The 19,937-nt window shown below is 41.0% G+C and overlaps 1 protein-coding gene across 1 annotated transcript in view; it reads right to left on the minus strand.

The window, feature by feature from the left end:
- Positions 1-19,937, minus strand: part of SLC6A4 (solute carrier family 6 member 4) — a 113,697-nt gene that overhangs the window by 5,742 nt on the left and 88,018 nt on the right. The window contains exons 9-13 of the mRNA XM_040423394.1: positions 18,753-18,865; positions 17,641-17,772; positions 11,807-11,906; positions 11,302-11,402; positions 1,436-1,603 (exon numbers count right to left, since the gene is read on the minus strand). Of these exons, the coding sequence (XP_040279328.1) occupies positions 1,436-1,603; positions 11,302-11,402; positions 11,807-11,906; positions 17,641-17,772; positions 18,753-18,865 (614 nt within the window). The remainder of the gene's footprint in view (positions 1-1,435; positions 1,604-11,301; positions 11,403-11,806; positions 11,907-17,640; positions 17,773-18,752; positions 18,866-19,937) is intronic.

Raw genomic sequence — 19,937 nt, forward strand, 5'->3', positions numbered from 1 at the left:
CTCCAGCAGGCCACAAATGTGCATGTGTCTGCTCAAACGGTCAGAAACAGACTCCATGAGGGTGATATGAGGGCCCGACGTCCATAGGTGGGGGTTGTGCTTACAGCCCAACACCGTGCAGGACGTTTGGCATTTGCCAGAGAACACCAATATTGGCAAATTCGCCACTGCGCCCTCTGCTCTTCACAGATGAAAGCAGGTTCACACTGAGCACATGTGACAGACGTGACAGAGTCTTGAGACGCCGTGGAGAACGTTCTGTTGCCTGCAACATCCTCCAGCATGACCGGTTTGGCATTGGGTCAGTAATGGTTTGGTGGCATTTCTTTGGAGGGCCGCACAGCCCTCCATGTGCTCGCCAGAGATAGCCTGACTGCCATTAGGTACCGAGATGAGATCCTCAGACCCCTTGTGAGACCACATGCTGGTGCGGTTGGCCCTGGGTTCCTCCTAATGCAAGACAATGCTAGACCTCATGTGGCTGGAGTGTGTGAGCAGTTCCTGCAAGACGAAGGCATTGATGCTATGGACTGGCCCGCCCGTTCCCCAGACCTGAATCCAATTGAGCACATCTGGGACATCATGTCTCGCTCTATCCACCAACGTCACGTTGCACCACAGACTGTCCAGGAGTTGGCAGATGCTTTAGTCCAGGTCTGGGAAGAGATCCCTCAGGAGACCGTCCGCCACCTCATCAGGAGCATGCACAGGCGTTGTAGGGAGGTCATGCAGTCACGTGGAGGCCACACACACTACTGAGCCTCATTTTGACTTGTTTTAAGGACATTACATCAAAGTTGGATCAGCCTGTAGTGTGTTTTTCCACTTTAATTTTGAGGGTGACTCCAAATCCAGACCTCCATGGGTTAAAAAATTTGATTTCCATTTTTTTATTTTTGTGTGATTTTGTTGTCAGCACATTCAACTATGTAAAGAACAAAGTATTTCAGAAGAATATTTAATTAATTCAGATCTAGGATGTGTTATTTTTGTGTTCCCTTTATTTTTTTGAGCAGTGTATATAGGGAAAAGATTCAGTACAACTTGGCTTAGAGGTTTTTCAGCAAAACTATATATTAATCTCACAAAATGTAAACTTTCATTATTCTACAGGTGGCCATGCAATCTCGATAGCAATATTTTTGCGCACCACTATTCTTCTCGCTCCCCCACAAATATGCATGTGCAATTCAATTGAGCAAACATGGGTTCTCAATGGGTAGAGGGGAGTAAGCTGCTGCTAGACACCTCTGGTGACCGCTTATCTCCCTTGAGAACAAAGCGATCAGGTGTTGTAATCCACATGTCCGATACTCCTGTACCCCAACAATGAGAATCGGCACACCCCGATACACATAAGATAGTTGGCTGACCAGTTGACTATACCCTTATGTGTATGGATGGGCACCTTTAGAGCAACTGTGTCCTTTCTTACCTCTTTTAATGAACCAGGGGTGCTACACAGCCGATATACCATGTATATTGGCACACAGATGAATGAAGATGTACCAATACAATAACCAAGCACAACGGACCAGTCTGGATATTTGTAGTTAAAAAGACGTAGCTCCGGAGGACTGGACATAAAGCTGCATATAATAAACTGGGTAGAGAAAAAATTGGAAATTTAGTTTCAAGTCATTTGAATTTAATTGATCTTCTATAAAATTGCCATAGTATGTGTGTTTGTATATTTGACAGCCAACCATAACCCCTAGACCTCCTTTTGAAGACAACTTCTCTGATCCCCTCAAGTCATCACCAGGGGAAGTCATATAAAATGAATGACTGACTATGTAAAGCGTTGGAGTGCTGGGTCCATCATTCTGGCTCAGAGGGGAATCTGGAGCAGGAGACCTTCCTCTATATACTTTAATGACAGATATGAACAATAATGGTAAAGGCAGCTCTCACCTCTTCCTCTGCTAGAAGAGCAAGGATATCGCACCTGGTTGCAGTTGAACAAATATTGGAAGAAAAATTCAGCTCCACGTCTAAGCAGGAAATACTTTTTATTGATGCGGTTAAAATCTTCATACAGGACAGTTTCGTCAACGCGTTTCAGACCATATGGCAATTTTGGTCCTTCCTCATGACATGTCCTGTATGAAGATTTTAACCGCATCAATAAATAGTATTTCCTGCTTAGACGTGGAGCTGGATTTTTCTTCCAATTAATGACAGATATAAACAGAAGTTTTAAGAGAACCCCTTTTAAGGTTGTTTCTGCCTAGTGTGTGTATATATATATATATATATATCTTTGTTTTGTTTTTTGGAATTTTTATAGAATTTTTAGGTTAACATACAATGGAGTTCCAGTGCCATAACTTTACCGCGTTGTCAGATAATTAAACAAAAACTCAAAGGGAGTCCAGCACATGATGGAAGCTATAAAAAATCACGCATGTCCATACATGCTCCAATTGAAAGTTTAGGTTTGGGAGGTTTGGGGCCAGTAGTTGAATGAATCTCGACAAGATAATAGCTCAATAATAAATATCAAGATCCTGCAAAGCTATGCTTCCTCATCAGTATAGAGTGTGCCAATCTTAGGTGTCTCTTTTTCCATAGAAAAGTAGATAACATACATTTCACAGTGGTGAAAAATGTCTACAGAACAAGTATGGGTAAAAGTTGCATGACATAGAGGAGTTTCAGGAGGAAATACATTTTCATCAGGTTCTTACGTTTCATCCAAGATATCACTGGGTGATTATAATCTGACAGTACCTTCTGAAACAGTAGGGGTAAGTTATTTTCTTTATAGAGATCACTGGGGTCACTAGTTAGTTGAATCCTCAGGTATTTCATCAAGGTCAATCGCCATGAAAAAGGGGAGGAAATCTGAGACTACTTCTGCAGGTAGAGTAATGTTCAAAATCTCATATTTGTCAACGTTCACTTTGGAGTTGGACAAATCATCAAAGTAAGAAAAGAGTGCTTGCTATGTGCTTGCTATGCACAACGGTTTCGATTCTTGGCATATTTGCCGGGTTGCGGCCGGATCTCTATTGGTCCCCATTATAGTTAATGGTGTCGGAGGGGGATGTTCAAGCTTCCGGCAATACCAGTATGCAGAGAGAAAAGAGCCTGCCAGATCCTAAATGCTAGTGTGCAACTAGCCTAAGAGGGTGGTTTTGGGATCTCACTTGTTCACCTGATATGAGACGGGGAGAACTTTGGCTAAGCCTAATGGCCAACAGCTTGGGCCAAATTTTGACATCCACACTGAGTAGTTATATGGGACGATAACTCCAACAGTCCCCTGGGTCCTTCCCCCTCTTTTGGGAAAATGGTAATGTGTGCCTCAAGCATACTGTGTGGAATGGAACAGCCCTGTAACAGGCAGTTACCCATATAGACCAAGTGTGGAGTCAAAATGTTGCTAAATGTCTTATAATTTTACATTTGAAACCCGTCTGGGCTTGGGCTCTTACCAGACGGAAAGGAAGCTACGACTGAGTTAATTTCATGTACAGTTACTAGACGTAGTAGCTCTGTCTGACCCTCTACAGATAGAGATGGTAGATTAAGTGGTTTCAATGCCCAATGTGCATGCTTATCCTATCGAGCACTGTTGGTTGGGCATCTACCATCTATCATCATTTGCCATTAAAAAGCCCATGAGTATTAATTACAACTGAGTAACTGACCAATACCTGAAACATACCAGTATATGTCTTAATTGTAACTTGTATATATCCACCATCCTTCATAACTTGTATATTTAGAATAGAAATCTCAATGTTAGAGAAAATTTTAACTTAAGGCTGAACATGATACATTATTAAGCCTCATTTACTCATCAATGTTTTGGTCAGTGATTTCCATCAGTGATTATAAACCAAAACCAGGACTGGAGCCTCCACAGACATAAGGTATAAGATAAAGATCTGCACCTGTTCTGTGGTTAGAGCCGCGCCTGGTTTTGGCTCAAAATCACTGATGGAAATCACTGATGTGTGAATGAGGTATTATATGGGATAAAGAGCAAGATAAGAGTGATGTATGGTCAACACCACACATTGTGCATCTATTGCTTTGGTTCCTTCACTTAATTTAAGTCTAGTCTTCCAAGTCAATATATTGGTATGATGGAAAGATGGCTTTTTGTTGTCTACGGTTTCAATGTGTGCACAATCAATAACATCTATTTCCAATGACTGACCAATGAGATGTTCAACATGTTGTAAAATAATTTCAGCAGACATCTGCTGTATATCACATATGGCCCTTAGGCTGCATACAGCCTGAAATGACATTCTATTACTGTGTCTGATCTGAATAAGCATTAAAAGGCTTTTCTGACTACTGATATGCATGACATACCAGAAGACTGGGGGGCATGTGTCCTCCTGTTACTTCTCTAAACCCAGGGCTAAGAGGCAGGAGAGAGTTAGTTTTGCTTTTTCTGCTTCTTTCTTCATCCTCATCAACTCTTTTTTATTCGGGCACCTTTACCCTCCACTTTCACCTTTTTTATTTTACCTATCCGTCAACTTTTGTCTTAACTTTTTTTGCAGTGGTGCATGTGATGACCATATGCACAGGGGACTAGAAGCAGTGGGGATGAGACCCTTGGTGCAGGAACCAAGCATCGGTGAATAGGTGGCTTTTTTTTTCTTTAGGTTAATTACTTTCAGGGCCATAGTTAAAATGGCATTGGGTCAGATAACCCCTTTAAAGGAATAAGGGGTAGACAGAAGAGATAAGGGAATGAGTTTTTGGTTCATCATGGGGAGGCAGTGTTGGAATACCAATTGGGGGAAAGTTAAGGACAAAGAAATGAATGGGTCAGTGTGCTATCCGCAAAAAATGCAGTGCACAGAGGAAAAGTATGGTCATGTGCATCAGGCCTAAAAATAAAAAAAATATTCAAAAAATTCTATAGTCTTGGATATGGAGTGCGAGGAGATGATAAAAGTAGTAGACAGGGTTATTGGTAGACCTCAGTGAGGTGGTACCTGGAAATAGATTATGATTGTTTTATTTCCCATCTAACAGGTGTACAGTAGAATTTCCTCTATTTAATTAATATATGTTTTTGTTATCCTCGTGAAATTGTACCATCTATGGCAAAAAAAAAAAAAATCATAGCAAAAATGTATACGGAAGAACATTATATGAGTAATATACAGATCAGAGTATAGCCATTTGGATCATGAGAGTTGTATTTTTAATTATTTGACTAGAAACTTTTTGGTTTAGGATCATTGCTATGGCAGGGGTTCTAAAGAACACTGATGTGGTTCTGGATTCTTGTGGGCTTGGTTGCCCTGTGCATGGCCTAAGCATAGGCCAACAATATTCTGATCCTGGAAAATCCTTTAAAGGGGGTTTCTGGTTTGAATCAAGATTTAAATTAATCATTTATGAAGGTAGCTGTAATTATGTAATGCATTTTATCTTTATCTTTATAACTCCTATCTCCCGTTCTGGGATGTGGTCACATGGCCATGTCCATACAGCTCTTTATTTCCTGTCATGTTATGTCCATACACGGGCAGTAATAGGGGAGTGTCTATGTAACTAGTTGGGTGGGAGGACCTATAAATAAGTGGGTGTTGTTAGGGGCGGTGCTGGAGCTGTGACAGAGAAAGGAGAAGTGCATCATGGGTTTGGTTGGATACAGCAACAGGAAGTGCTACATACAGGATGGAAATAATCCTGTACATGGTGAAAATGGGTCAGGAGAGTCCAGATTGAAAAAAAAGCGTTGTAAAGATGTACACGAGGAAAGCAACTACATGAGCAGATCTGTTAAAAACCATACTAACCCTGGAAAACCCCTTTAAATTTACCATCAAGGTTGAGGGACAGGAGGCTCTATGGGAGCTGACATGCTGAAGAAACATCCAAGAGAGAATTCTGACCCCCAGACCTCAAGATTTGGGGTCTGAATTCTCTTGGAATCTAGAATCTGGGGTCTGAATTCTCTTGAGGTTTGAAGTTTGGGATCTAAATGAATTGCGGTGTCAGATGTGTGAATTAATTTTCCAGTATTGGGTCTGAATAAATTTTGGGGTCTGATGTTAGTCTGAACTAATTTTCCTGTGTTTTGCGAATTTGAGAAATGTAATTACTAGAGATTTCCCAAGATAAGATTTTTTTCCCAAGTGCTCCCTAATACTAAAATAGGCTGGGAAATAGTGAACTATGGATTAGCATATAAAGATCTCCAGATATTGACCAGCAATGCATCATTGGAGGTTTATAATAAGATGCTACGTACACTATGACTAGTTTATGGAAGTTTATATTAAGACAACATTCTCCATTCTTACTCCTACTCATTGCAGATATGCTTTTACTGCCTAGATTGTGTCCTGACTGCAGCATTACTCCATTCATCATCCAATCTCCATGGAACTACAACTCGCTCCGGCAAGCCTATTTTTATACTAATCATAAAAGGGAAGAGAGTAAACTGGAGCCTCTGTAAAGTTTCACCTCATCATAAACCTGTTCTCCTCTGCCTTATGCTGAGCGCTCCCACACTTGCCTTCTCTAGGGTTCTCTAGGGTGATTAAGAGGTTAATAACAATAATAAAACTGGCTAAAGAGGGTGAAGACACTATTTAAAGCCACATAGAGGTGCCAGCTTCATGTCAGGTTGCAGGATGATGTTGTTCAGATCACTTTATTCCAGCTCATGCGTTGAAGCTTTTATAGCACATATATCTCTGGTGCCAAGTAGACTAAATGATCTCCGTGTTGTTATCACAACCACTATGCGTAGTGAAGTTGTGCTGAGGTAAACGATGTGAATAACATCTGTCTACAATATTATTTATGTAGCCATAGCCATCTGTAAAGCAGAGAGCAATGAACTGGTAGTAGGACGTATTTAGTGCTCAGAGCAATCACTCCTGCTTAGTCCTCATTCCTACGTCCTTGGTTTTGGTCAGTGATTTCCATTAATGTATGTGAGCCAAAACTATTAAAGAGGACCTTTCATCGGTCCAAACATTGTGAACTAAGTACCATGTTATATAGAGCGGCGCCCAGGGATCTCACTGCACTTACTATTATCCCTGTGTGCCGCTCCGTTCTCCCGCTATGCCCTCCGGTATGTTCGGTCACTTGGTTATAGTAGGAGGAGACTTAGGGGACTTGGTTATAGTAGGAGGAGACTGCCCTTGTTCTACTGGGCGTCTCCTTCTCCCATAATAGTAAGTGCGGTGAGATCCCTGGGCGCCACTGTATATGTCATGATACTTAGTTCACAATGTTTGGACCGATGAAAGGTACTCTTTAAGGCGGCCTACACAGCAATAAGGTATAATGGAAAGATTTGTACCTGTTTTACAGGGAGATTCACTTGAAAGAGGCCCCGAATCAGGATTGCCAACCGTCCAGAAATTTCTGGACAGTCCATAAAAAATAGGCAACGTTTTTCCTGTGTCCGTGAAAAAAACAGACATGTCCATGATTTTTTTTGAGGCTGGTGGTACTTCACTAAATGATTTTGGTGGTAATTATCAACATTTTACAGCTCACAGTAAATGCTGGTAATAAGTTCTTACCAGCACATTGAGCTGTAGACAAGTATTACTATCTTTATCATTCATTATAGTTTTCTAATTCTGCCAGCCCGTTAGGATAAAGCAACCTGAACCGAAAAAGTACACTACATACCTTGACGTACTGTATGTGTAATCGATTGCATTACATACAATGCTGGAAGTGATCTCTATTTTCTACCAGATACATTTTGATGCAGCTCTCCATGTTCCTGAACATATCGGCAAGTATATCGGTGGGGATATAGCAGCAATTTCACATTGGATGTTTTTCTTCAAATCTTCCACAGTACGAGGCTTGTTCTGAGCATAGGAAGAAGTCTGGTGGTGTTAGATCCGGCGGCCGTGGTGGTCGAGTGATTGCGTGAGAAGGTACGGGGAGTATGCACCCGGAAGTTGCAAATGGAGGTTAAACTTCACGACATCTGTCCGACATCACTCCGACGCAGGGGGGGGGGGATCCCAGCGTGTTGGAAGCTCCACATGCTCAGGAGCTCATTGCAGGTCGTTCCGTTCAGATTGCTTCATCCTAGCCAGAGTTATTACAGAATATTCGGGGCCTCTTTCGAGTGAATCTCCCTGTATGTTTTTGACCTGCACCTAGTTTTGGCTCACAATCATTGATGAAAATCACTGACCAAACACTAACGTGTGAACTAGGCCCTACCTGATATGTTCATACAAATGTGGCTCCAGGAAGTTGTTCAACATTGCACTAATCAGAAGGTCAACATTAGGGTCTCCAACCATCCCTAAATTCCTGGAAAGACTATAAAAATAGGGCACTTTCTCCAGTGTCCAAAAAAGAAATTTGAGTACAATAAAGGAATTCAAGAGGGGCCTGGATGTATTTCTGGAGCGTAATAATATTACAGGCTATAGCTACTAGAGAGGTGTCGTTGATCCAGGGAGTTATTCTGATTGCCTGATTGGAGTCGGGAAGGAATTTTTTATTCCCCTAAAGTGAGGAAAATTGGCTTCTACCTCACAGGTTTTTTTTGCCTTCCTCTAGATCAACTTGCAGGATAACAGGCCGAACTGGATGGACAAATGTCTTTTTTCGGCCTTATGTACTATGTTACTATGATATTTCTCAATAAAAAAAAAAAAACGTATGCATGATTTTAACATTGTAATTAGCACTATTTTAAAGGTCGACGTGCACAGCATCATTGTTATCTATGATTCATTGTAATCTATGATGCTGTGTGCTCCTGTGCACACGATCAATGCCGCTCTGGGACATATGGCCGCTCACGGACGTATGTCTCGGCGGGCATACGGTCGTGTGCAAGAGGCCTAAGGGTGCATTCACACGACCCTAGTTCTGGGTCTGCATTCTGCGGAACGGGTGCGGACCCATTCGTTTCAATGGGGCCGTGTGCTGTCCACATCCGTACATACGTAGTTCTGTTCCTGCAAAAAAGATAGAGCATGTCCTATTCTAGAATAGGCATTTCTATCATAGGTTCCGTAAAATGTGGCATGCATACGGCCAGTATCTGTGTTTTGCGGATCTGCAATTTGCGGACCGCAAAACACATATAGTCATGTGAGTGTAGCCTAAATGTGCCACAGATTGGGGCACGCATCAGAATCCGAAATGAATCTGCATCAAAAAAGTTATATGCAGATTTTGACAAGAATCCCACTTACTGCATTGGAGAGAGTGGAATCTGTGGAAGAAATCCACTGCATAAATGGACATATAAATTTAAATTCAGCAGGTCAATTTGTGTGTGGATTCCTTTATGCAAAATATTTGCAGTGCATGGATGAGATTTTTTAAAATCTCATCTGCAGTCTATACGCCAAGAGGCATTTTTCATGTAGACAAAGTTAATACAAGGCACTTACTAATGTATTATGTGATCATCACATTATACACTGCTCGTTTTCATGGCCACAACCACTCTGCAATCCACCAGTGGTGGCCGTGCTTGCACACTGTAGGAAAAAGCGCCGGCCTCTCTGATATTCAGGACCATAAACTGATGCTTTTTCCTAAAGTGCACAAGTACGACCACCGCTGATGGATTGCAGGGTGGTCCTAACCATGGAAACGAGCAGTGTATAATGTGATGGAAAAATTAGTCCAGCCAGCAAAGGAAGCAACATGGACAATCACAATACATTAGTAAGTGCCTTGTATTATCTTTCTCTGCATAATAAATGCCATTTGCTGAAGTGAGACAAGCCCTTTAAGTTTCTGACCAATGAAACATCCACTGAACATAAACACAGGGGTCCCTGTCTCCCTGTATGACTGGAGAGGTGGTGGAGCATGCGCACTGTGGCTACATTCATTTCTATGAATCTGATGGAGACTATCCAGCAATATACTAGGCTTTTCTTTGCATGCTCTACTGCTGCTCCATTTATACAGGGAGACAGTGGACCTATTCTCGTAATGAGTGGGAGTCTCATTGGTTGTACTCCCCACCAAACATACTCATATCCCCTTTTTTCAATGGAAAAAATGTGTATTTTTTTTTTACTTGGAAATGTATTAATTTAATTATTTAATAAAACTTTTTTCAACTTTTCTAAACCATTTACTAGTCCCAAAAGGGGACTGTAACAGACAATCTTTTTATTGCTTCTGTAATACATTGCACTGCTTATGCAGTACAGTGTATTATACTGTATACAGACACCAGCAGTCTGCGCCAGAGTGTGGCCTAGCCTTAAACTGCAGGCAGGCAGGCCTGCGGCTGCCAGGCTGCCGTGCAAAGACATCTGCACACCGCAATCTCATTTGCGGGTGTGCCATTGGGAGACAGAGGTAACTCCCGCTAAACCACTTGGATGCCACAGTCGCTATTGACTGCTGCATCTAAGGGGTTAAACAGTCTGGATCGGCACTTCTGCTGGTCTGGGCCATTAAAGTAGGAGTCCCGATCTTATGTGCGAGCTGAGACTTGTGCAGCACTTAGAATAGGCCACCGTAAAAAAGGCATTGCTCTATTTTAGGCTTATCTATAGCAGTTGTCTCAAACACATGGCTCTCCAGCTGGTGAAAACTACACCTTCCAGTCTGATGGCTGTTGAGTCATGGTGGGAGCTTTTGTTTTGCAACAGCTGAAAAGCCACAGGTAAGTAAGAGACTTTGCAGTGAAAATTGAACATATTTGTTCTAAGTTGATCCATTTTCTTCAGGGTTCTGAAGAAGCCAACGGCGAAACGTGCTGGGCTCCTTTCTTGCATGCAGTAGGTATTTTATTAAGTTTATTATTATGTGATGTACTTTGATGTTACTAGGTAGTACTTTTAGACATGATTTTATGGCATTTACTATTGCCTATTCATCCTTATTATAGAGTTTTATATAAGTACCTGGGATTATGTGACTCCTTTGTACGCTACTATTGTATACTATGTACCGGTATTACTGTGACTGTATTGTAACTTATCTTCCTGTTTGCTGATTTTCCTACTTTATACATATTATACACTTATTTTTTCTTTTGTGGATTATCAATAAAGTTCTGATTACTACATAACTGGTGCATTGTTTGTAGGTGTTGTTACATAGAAATCTATGCAAAATCTTCTTCTTCACAGCTACAAATATGGACTTACACTATCTATAGTCTTTTTCCTTCACTTTCCCAGCACTCCGTTCTGTAGCAGCTGTCACCCTCATGCTCTATCGGTAGCTAAACACGCATATAGTACTCCTAAGTTATATGACACATGAATAGTGTATTGCTTTATGTGTCTTGTGTGTTCAAACACTGCTAGCACCTATATTATGGAGAAGTAACTTACTTACCAGAAGGAACAGTGGGCATATAGCCACCCAGCATATCCTCCAAAACCAGCCTGGAGTGAAACCCAACATTTCCTTTATATCACGACAGAACTGGTTCATACCTAAAATACAACCAGAGAACATTATTCATGTTTGCTTCCGTGATGATAATTGACAGCCATGCAATATGTGGTACATACAGGGGCGTAGCTAAAGGCTCATGGGCCCTGGTGCAAGAATTCAGCTTGGCCCCCCCTTCCCTCAGTGCTTTGTGGTCCGGGGCAGGAGGGCACATAGCCTTCGTGGTGCCTGAGGCAAAAATTGAAACAGCAACCCCCACCCCCCATGCCAAATTCTTGACCTAACCGCTTCCCTCCGGCCAGAGGTGTAACTTGACCAGCATGCACTTTCTATAATACTGGTGTCTTCTTATGCGGCACAACGGTTTTAGGGCCCCCTCAGGCTCCTGGGCCCAGTAACGACTGCTACCTCTGTAGCCCCTATAGCTACGCCCTTGGGTACATACCATAGAACCAGGACACTGCTATGGCTTCCAGGAATACCACAGTGAGCACTGCTGGGCCAGTGGCATACTCCTCAAACAACTTTACCATGTAAGCACCACCCTGGAAAGAAGAGACATAAGTTCCAAAAATGCTAACTTTTTGTTTGTGAAATACAAGACAGGTGTCATAGAAGCATCTCAGATAACTTTTTTTTAAAAATCTGAATAGGTAAAACATTTTGTATTGATTAATTTCTTCACATATAGTAGCCCAAACTCAATTTTTCTGATGAAGGGCTCTAAATCTCTTATATAGACAGAGTTAAATAGTTAATTCCAACATTAAATGTTATTTTAACATAATTCAGCATGAAGAAGAAATAACTTTTGTATTTTATATTGTTACAAAAATGCGCCATTATAATAAAGTAACGCTGGGTTCACACCTGAGCGTTTTACAGCGCGTTCCTACGCGCTGTAAAATGCTCAACAGGCAAGAACCAATGATCCCCTATGGGCATGGTTCTCACCTGAGCGTTTTACAGCGTGTACGAACGCGCTGTAAAACCCCCTACGCCCCAAGAAGTACAGGAGCTTCTTTGGGGCGTATGGTCGCGCGTTCCCGTACATAGACTTCCGGGAGCGCACGACAATGGGCGTTTGCTTGTTGCCGGCCGCGAATAGGAATGCCCGATAAAATCGCGCATACAGAACGCTCAGGTGTGAACCCAGCGTTACTTTATTATAATGGCGCCCCCTGGGGTTCAGTCTGTATAGTATTGTGCACATTCTCCTACTGAGCTGAATGAACAGGTCACACATGGTAAGTTTCAGCCTTCACATGCTGGATGTTCTCGGCTGATTGATGTTCTCCTTCTCTGTTGCTCTTTTTTCTACGGATGGAGCTCTATAGTAGTGGAAGCTCTCTCCTCTCCCGCTCAGCCTCTGACTGTTTGGAAGCTCCAGGCTCTCCTTCTTCTTGAGTTATCTACAACTGAGCCCCCCATCCCTGTGAAATGACCGGCTATCTGGGGCACTGGAGAAGCTTCTCCTAGAGAAGAGGCAAAGGCAGTGATACAGATCAATCTGCCTCTGCATGCTGTTATGGGTTCAGGGAGAGAGATGCAGCAGAAAGGACACAGCCTCTGAGAAAGGGCATGTTCCCTTACAAAGTACACCCCCCAGAGATGCCCCCTGAACTGTCAGCCTGAAAAAAATCTATCAGACTAAATGGTGAAATGAATGGGCGAAGCTCCAGATCCATGTGAGGTACAAGGCTGGTTCTAGCTTTGTTAGAATGTCGATGCACTACATTATGTTTGATTTTCATTTTTTAGATGAGTCATGGGATAACCCCTTTAATATGGAATTTGGGCTCAATTATGAACCTAATATGACATAGGGACATGTACTTTAAAGTGAAAACAGTGGTAAAAGCAAAGGCTGTAATAACACCAAGAACACTTTAATATAAAAGAAAACAATACACAATGTACTATTGCAACCACAAAGCTAAAATGACCATCTGTCGACTGCTCACATCTGCATTTTGTTGCATTGTATTGTTTTACTGCATACCCCACTAACATTTCAAGAGGTACGGCTGTCAGCACCTCCTCATTCAGATAACCCACCTGGGGACTTGTTGACATGTGCTGACTGCCATATACAGTTGCAAAGTTTACTTTCTACTATATGTACTATACCATAAATGAGTCTTTTTTTACAGAAATAAATATGAAACATTTATGTAAATAGCATTGAAGGGAATGTGTCACCATGAAATTCACTGCTAAACCAGGCACAATGAGGGGCATTTACTAACCTAGTAACAGTACTACTGTGGCATTAAAAAGTCGCAAGTTATGACACACGCCATATTTGGGCCATGATTTGTGACTTTTTGACCTTGCTATTTTTCCAAAGTGTCAAGAAAAGGGTCGGGCCTTAGCTGCAGCGGGTGAGGTCTATCCCAACCCACAGGATGAACTATATGAGCCAGAAACTGGCATAAGTTATAGCATAAGTCTATGCCAGCCTTTAGCTGGTACAGATTTGAGCCTCTGGCACACAGACTGCAAGAGATGCACCTAATTTATAAAATATATCATTGCATTCCCCTGAGCTAGCCCTACAAGGCATTAGAAGACATTTATCAACCCATACACTAGTTTGAATCACCGGAGTGCTGGAATAAAATGCGATTATTTTATGAAGGGGCAGAGGACGCTTAATAAATTGGGCATATCTCTGGGACTCCCTGTGCGCCAGAAGCTCAAATCTACGCGAGCTAGAGGCTGGCATAGATTTTGGGCTGTAACTTACCCCTGTATAAATAAAATATATTTTCTCCAGAATAAAGTAATAGATCGGTAAGTGAAATAGATCATTACATTCAGCTGAGCTAGACCTACAAGGCAATGTGCTTCGTTTAACAGTGAATTTCTTGGTGACAGAGCCCCTTCAAAGGGCACCAGATTATGTGGACAGGTCTTCTGGGCTATTGGATCAAATGACAGAAAAAATATTGTGCCGTTTGGCTAATAGCAGCTAAAGAACAATAAACCAGACGCGTAGACAGATATACAGTGGCTGTAAATTACTGGTGGAAGTAGATGGACAGAGGTTGGGGGAACACTCCTTATTAATACAGCAAACTCTGCTGCATACTCTGCTGCATACTCTCTTAGCTGCTCTTACCAATTGGTGCAATATTCTTGTGTTGTTTGGTATAATAGAGCAGTGGATAAGTCGTACTAATATGCTATCCTGAATTAACATATCTGCTTTAATTATAATTTTTTTTATACCTAAACTACTTTAAGCACAAAGACAAGTAAAAGCACTGTAATAAAAAAGACTGTATAAAACAGCGTAGATGTTCCTGGAGCATGATACGTCATAAACAGGTCTTTCCACCATACAAAATAATGGTATATCACTAGCAGATTGACTCATTCTTTGATCAGAGAGGTCAGAATGTTACCTAGGCTCCTCCTGATCCTGTTCTGTACTTGGTCATGATTGGTACCACTCAGAAAAAAAAGAACCGGTCATAGCTTCTTCGTTGTAGGATGATCCAAGCTTTTGGACCCCATCCAAACTTCAATGGGTCTATGGTCTGCATTTTGCGGACAAGTATAGGACATGTTCTATCTTTAGCGGAACAAACATACTGATGTGGGAAGCACACAGATAAATTATACTGGTGGGTTTCCTTCCATTAACTGCGCGCTTAAGGTCCTTCCATAACATATATACTGGATTAAGGTCAGGACATTCCAAAACTTTAACATTGTTCTTCTTTAAGTATTGTTTGGTAAAAAAAAAAAATTGTATGCTTAGGGTCGTTGACTTGTTGTGTGACCCACGTTTTCTTGAAATTTAGCTCATGGACGGATGTCCTGACATTTTCCTTTAGAATTTGCATTTATAATTCAGAATTTATTGTTCCATCAAAGATGGCAAGCTGTCCTGACCTTGATGCAGCAAAACAGTCCCAAACCATGACACTACCCCCATTATGTTTCATAGATGGGGTGAGATTCTTGTGCTGGAATTCAGGGATTTCCTTTTGTCAAACATAACACAAAATTTTAACCAAAAAGTTTAATTTTACTCTCATCCCTCCACAAAATATTGTTCCAATTGCCTTCTAGCTCGTCCAGATGATCATTAGAAAACTGCAGATGGGCAGCAATGTTCTTTATGCAGAGCAGCAGCTTTCTCCTTGCAATCCGGCCATGCACATCATTGTTCAGTGTTCCCCTGATGGTGGAGACATTAACATTAGCTAATGTGAGAAAGGCCTTTAGTTGCTTATGCTACTTTCACATCTGTATTTCCTTTCCGGTTTTGAGATCCGGCAGAGGATCTCAAAACCGAAGGAAAATGCTTCATTTTTGTCCCCATTCATTGTCAATGGGGACAAAATTGAACATACTGGAACGGAGTGCACCAGAATGCATTGCATTCCCATAGAAGACACAAAACCGCTGCAAGCAGCGATCTGCCAGATCTCAAAACCTGAAAAGAAAACACAATTGTAAAAGTAGCCTTAGAGGCTACCTTGGGCTCCTTTGGGACCTTGCGGACTATTACATGCCTTGCTCTAGGTGTGATCTTTGTTGGTTGACCACTCCTGGAGAGAGTAATAATGCTTTTGAATCTCCTCTATTTGTACATAATCTAACTGTGGCTTGGTGGTGTCCAAACTCTTTAGAGATAGTTTTGTATTCTTTTCCAGCCTGATGGGCATCAACAACTCTTCCTCTTCAGAGGTCCTCAGAAATCTCCTTTGCTCGTGCCATGATACACTTCCACAAACATGTGTCGCGCAGATCAGACATTGATAGATCTCTGTTCTTTAAATAAAACAGGTTTCCTTCTCAGACCTGATTGTCATCCCACTGATGGAAAACACCTGACTCTAATTTCACCTTCAAATTATCTGCTAATCCTAAAGGTTCACATACTTTTAACACTCACAGACATGTTATATCGCTTTATTTGGTTATCTATCTACTTTTGGTACTTGTGAAAATATGATGTAGTTTTAGGTCAAATTTACGCAGAGATATAAAAAATTCTGAAGGGTTCACAAACTTTCAAGCACCACTGTAGGTGGTATGAACACCGCAACAGGGTCAAATGGCAACCTATGGCAACAGTGCCATGTTTCTTTTTCTAAGAGGAGCAAGGGCTATTTTCAACCCTCTTACAAGTGCTTAAAACTTAACTGATCCCAGGAAATATTAGGTTACTGAGTTACTGGCTGTTTATTTTTGACTTATTTGTTAGATTTGGTTATTTTGATCCACTTTTGGGACTTGAAAATATGATGTAGTTTTAATTTAAATTAATGCAGAAATATAAAAATAGAAAATTCTGAAGGCTTCACACACTTTCAAGCACCACTGTACATCAGGCAAGTTTTTAAACCTTCTGTGCCTGGTTCTGGTTAGCCAATAAAGGTATCACTCCTATAATACCTTTGTCTTTTTTCGACACTAAGGTATTATACAGTATATTACATAGATTTGTCTGATTCCACAAAATTTTGTCGTGGATATTCATTTATTGAATGGTATAGTAGTACATTTTATGCGTATGGTATAGTAGTGCTATTCATCTGTATCGTATAGTTAAAACTATTTATGTGTACAGTATAGTGGTATTATTTAGGTGTACATTTTATCTATAATTTAAAGGGGTTTTTCAAGGTATAATCACTTGCCGCTGCATGGGATCAGTTGCTACAAAGCAAAACAACAGCCATTGGTGGCCACTGGAATGGCGCCACTTGAGCGTCGGGGGATTACATGGGTCATTTAAAAAAAAAAAGTATTTCCTGCTGTTAGAAAAACAATGTCCTAGGTAGCCCCTTTAAGTTTGCGATACAGCCACCTATTACAGCCAAGTCTCTTTATCAGGCAGACATAAGGGCTGTGGGTGGAATAGTTGAATTGGTGGAACTCAAATGCTTGACCATCCCTTCTATACATAGAAACAATGTAATATATCTTGACACCATTATTATTCATTGAATGGTTAAATATAATATTGTATTGTTATGAATAACTCTCCCTCTTGGCATTAAGCATGTGTGGGCATGAACGGGAACTTGGCAGCTTTATGTCAACCTAATTGGCTAAGACTGAATTTCAAGTGTTCTCTTTGAAATTTCTCTGCAGTTATTTAAAGAACCGCAAAGTTCATAAAGTTCATTTTCATTTCTCTAGTTATTCCAGCAACCACATTGTTCTTACCCCCTGATAAATCTATGTTTAAAAATTTACACTAATAAATACCTAAACTATATCTCTGTGGATCAGAGCATTGTTCTCCTTACTTACAAAAGTCAGGGTAGATAGTGCCCCGAGAAAGCAGACAGAAATTAATAGGAAGACAAAAAGTTCTCGTCTCTTGCCCCATGCATGTGGGAACTCATCCAATACTGCGGTAATAACACCTTCCAGTCCTGCAAACTACAAAGAGAACATGATTATATCTAACACATCATATAAAATATTAATAGTTCACTATGAAATTAAAGGAAGTAATACATTTTTATTTTTTATACCTAGGAAAATGTAAGAAGTTAAAATAGTTTGTTTTTAAACATTTTATTGTATTTAAGTAAATACAAAAAGTACATTGTTTAAACTATGTATAATAAAAAGTAACAAAACTATGGTTCTTGGGACATGAGGAGTTAAAAAGGAAAACAAGTGATATGTGACTGGGCAGTGATGTGTGGCTTAGGGGGACGTCACCATTGAGGTTAGTCATTGGGAACCCCCTCCGTGCCAGAAGTTTACAAACAGTTACTGCTGCACAGTGAATGCAGTGGTGGACTGAAGGAGCTAGAACTGACCAGTGGGTGCATGTAAGTATGGTTCCCCTCACAGGTCCAGCGGGGAAGGGGAGGCATCCAAAATTTGTAAACAAGCTGGAGAATCCCTTTAAGATTCCTTGAAAATAGGCAATAATGGTCTGTGAGTGTTTCTTCTAGCTGAGACAGTGGGTCAGATTTACTTATCCTAGGCTCAGACTGGATAATCAATTTGGTGCACAGCTGGACATTTTTGTCTCACCGGCTATTGCTACGTCCACTGTCAGATAGAATTTTACAGCAGAATTGTGCCGCAATTTTGGTGCAAAAGTCACATCTTAGGTCTTGCCTCTTTCCTCCAACTCCACACACATTTCCCGTTAAGCTACTCCCCTTTTTTTGGCTAGGTGCAGTCTAGTCTTAGATAAACAGAAATGTGGCCCAGTGTGTTATCCTCAGAATTAAGAAAACATCCCAAGCAGGTTTAGGGTTGCATCCATAACTGGTTTTAATGAACTGGACAAAAGTGTTCAAAGACGAGCAAGGAAAAGTATCATTAGTGGCAAATGAAAATTAGTTTACTGTGTTTGTAGCTTTCCAAGCATTATGTCCACATGCTGGATATTCTCTTACCGTACTGTCCAGTCCAAGTGTAATCAACATTAAGAAAAAGATAACGGCAAAGAAGGTGGAAGCTGGCATATTGGCTATCGCCTCTGCATAGGTGATGAAGAGAAGACTGGGTCCTAGAACAATGGATATTACAAATGTATTAAAGCTTAGCAAATAATCTCATAAATACACAGTGCTATAATTGGTAGTTTTTCTATAGCCTCAAAATAAATACATTGGGCAGAAATATTTATATACATATACACCGATCAGCCATAACATTAAAACCAAAATAACAAATAACATTGACCATAACATCTTGTGACAATGGACCTTACAAGGAGTGAGATCCATTAGGATGCAAGTGAACTTTCAGTTCTTGAAGTTAATGTTTTAAAAGCAAGAAAAATGGACTAGAATAAGCATGTGAGTGACTAGGGGCAACATTGAGGTGGCTAGATGATCACAGCATCTCCAAAACGGCGAATCTTGTGGGGTGTACTGAGGAAGCAGTGGTTAGTGCCTACCAAAAGTGGTCTAATGAAGGTCAACTGGTGAGCCTGGTGACAAGGTTATGGGCATCCAAGGAACATTTGGCATGAAGGCTAGTCCTCCTGGTCTGACCACACATAAGAGCTACTGTTGCACCAACTGCTGAAAAAGTGATCATGGAGCACTGGATCATGGAGCAATAGCAGAATATGGCTTGATCTGAGGAATCATGTTTTCATTTAGATCATGTGGATACCTCACTTGCATGTCCATCACTTAGCTGGAGAAACATATCACCCCCCCCCCCCTAAATAATTTTTGCAGACCAAGCACACCCCTTTATGGCAATAGTATTCCATAATGACTGTGGCATCAGGATGATGCCCCTACCACATCATAATAATTGTTCAGGAATGGTTTAGGGAACATGGGACTGAATGGCCTTCAGGTTCCCATATCTCAATCTGATTTAGATTCTGTGGGTTATGCAGTAAAAAAAAACAACTCAATCCTCACCATTTAAAAGACTTAAAGGATTTTCTGCTAACATCTTGGTGCTAGGTACCACAGGACACCACCAGAGGTCTTGTGGAGTCCATGCCATGACAGGTCACAAGGCTAGCTATTCCTGGTCATTTATTTGTACCAGAGTTTACAGTTCACTTTTTCACAGTCCAAATATCTTGTCAGGGGGTCCATTCAAAAATTTACTAT

This window comes from Bufo bufo, chromosome 3 (genome assembly GCF_905171765.1).
Source record: "Bufo bufo chromosome 3, aBufBuf1.1, whole genome shotgun sequence".
NCBI lineage: Eukaryota > Metazoa > Chordata > Amphibia > Anura > Bufonidae > Bufo > Bufo bufo.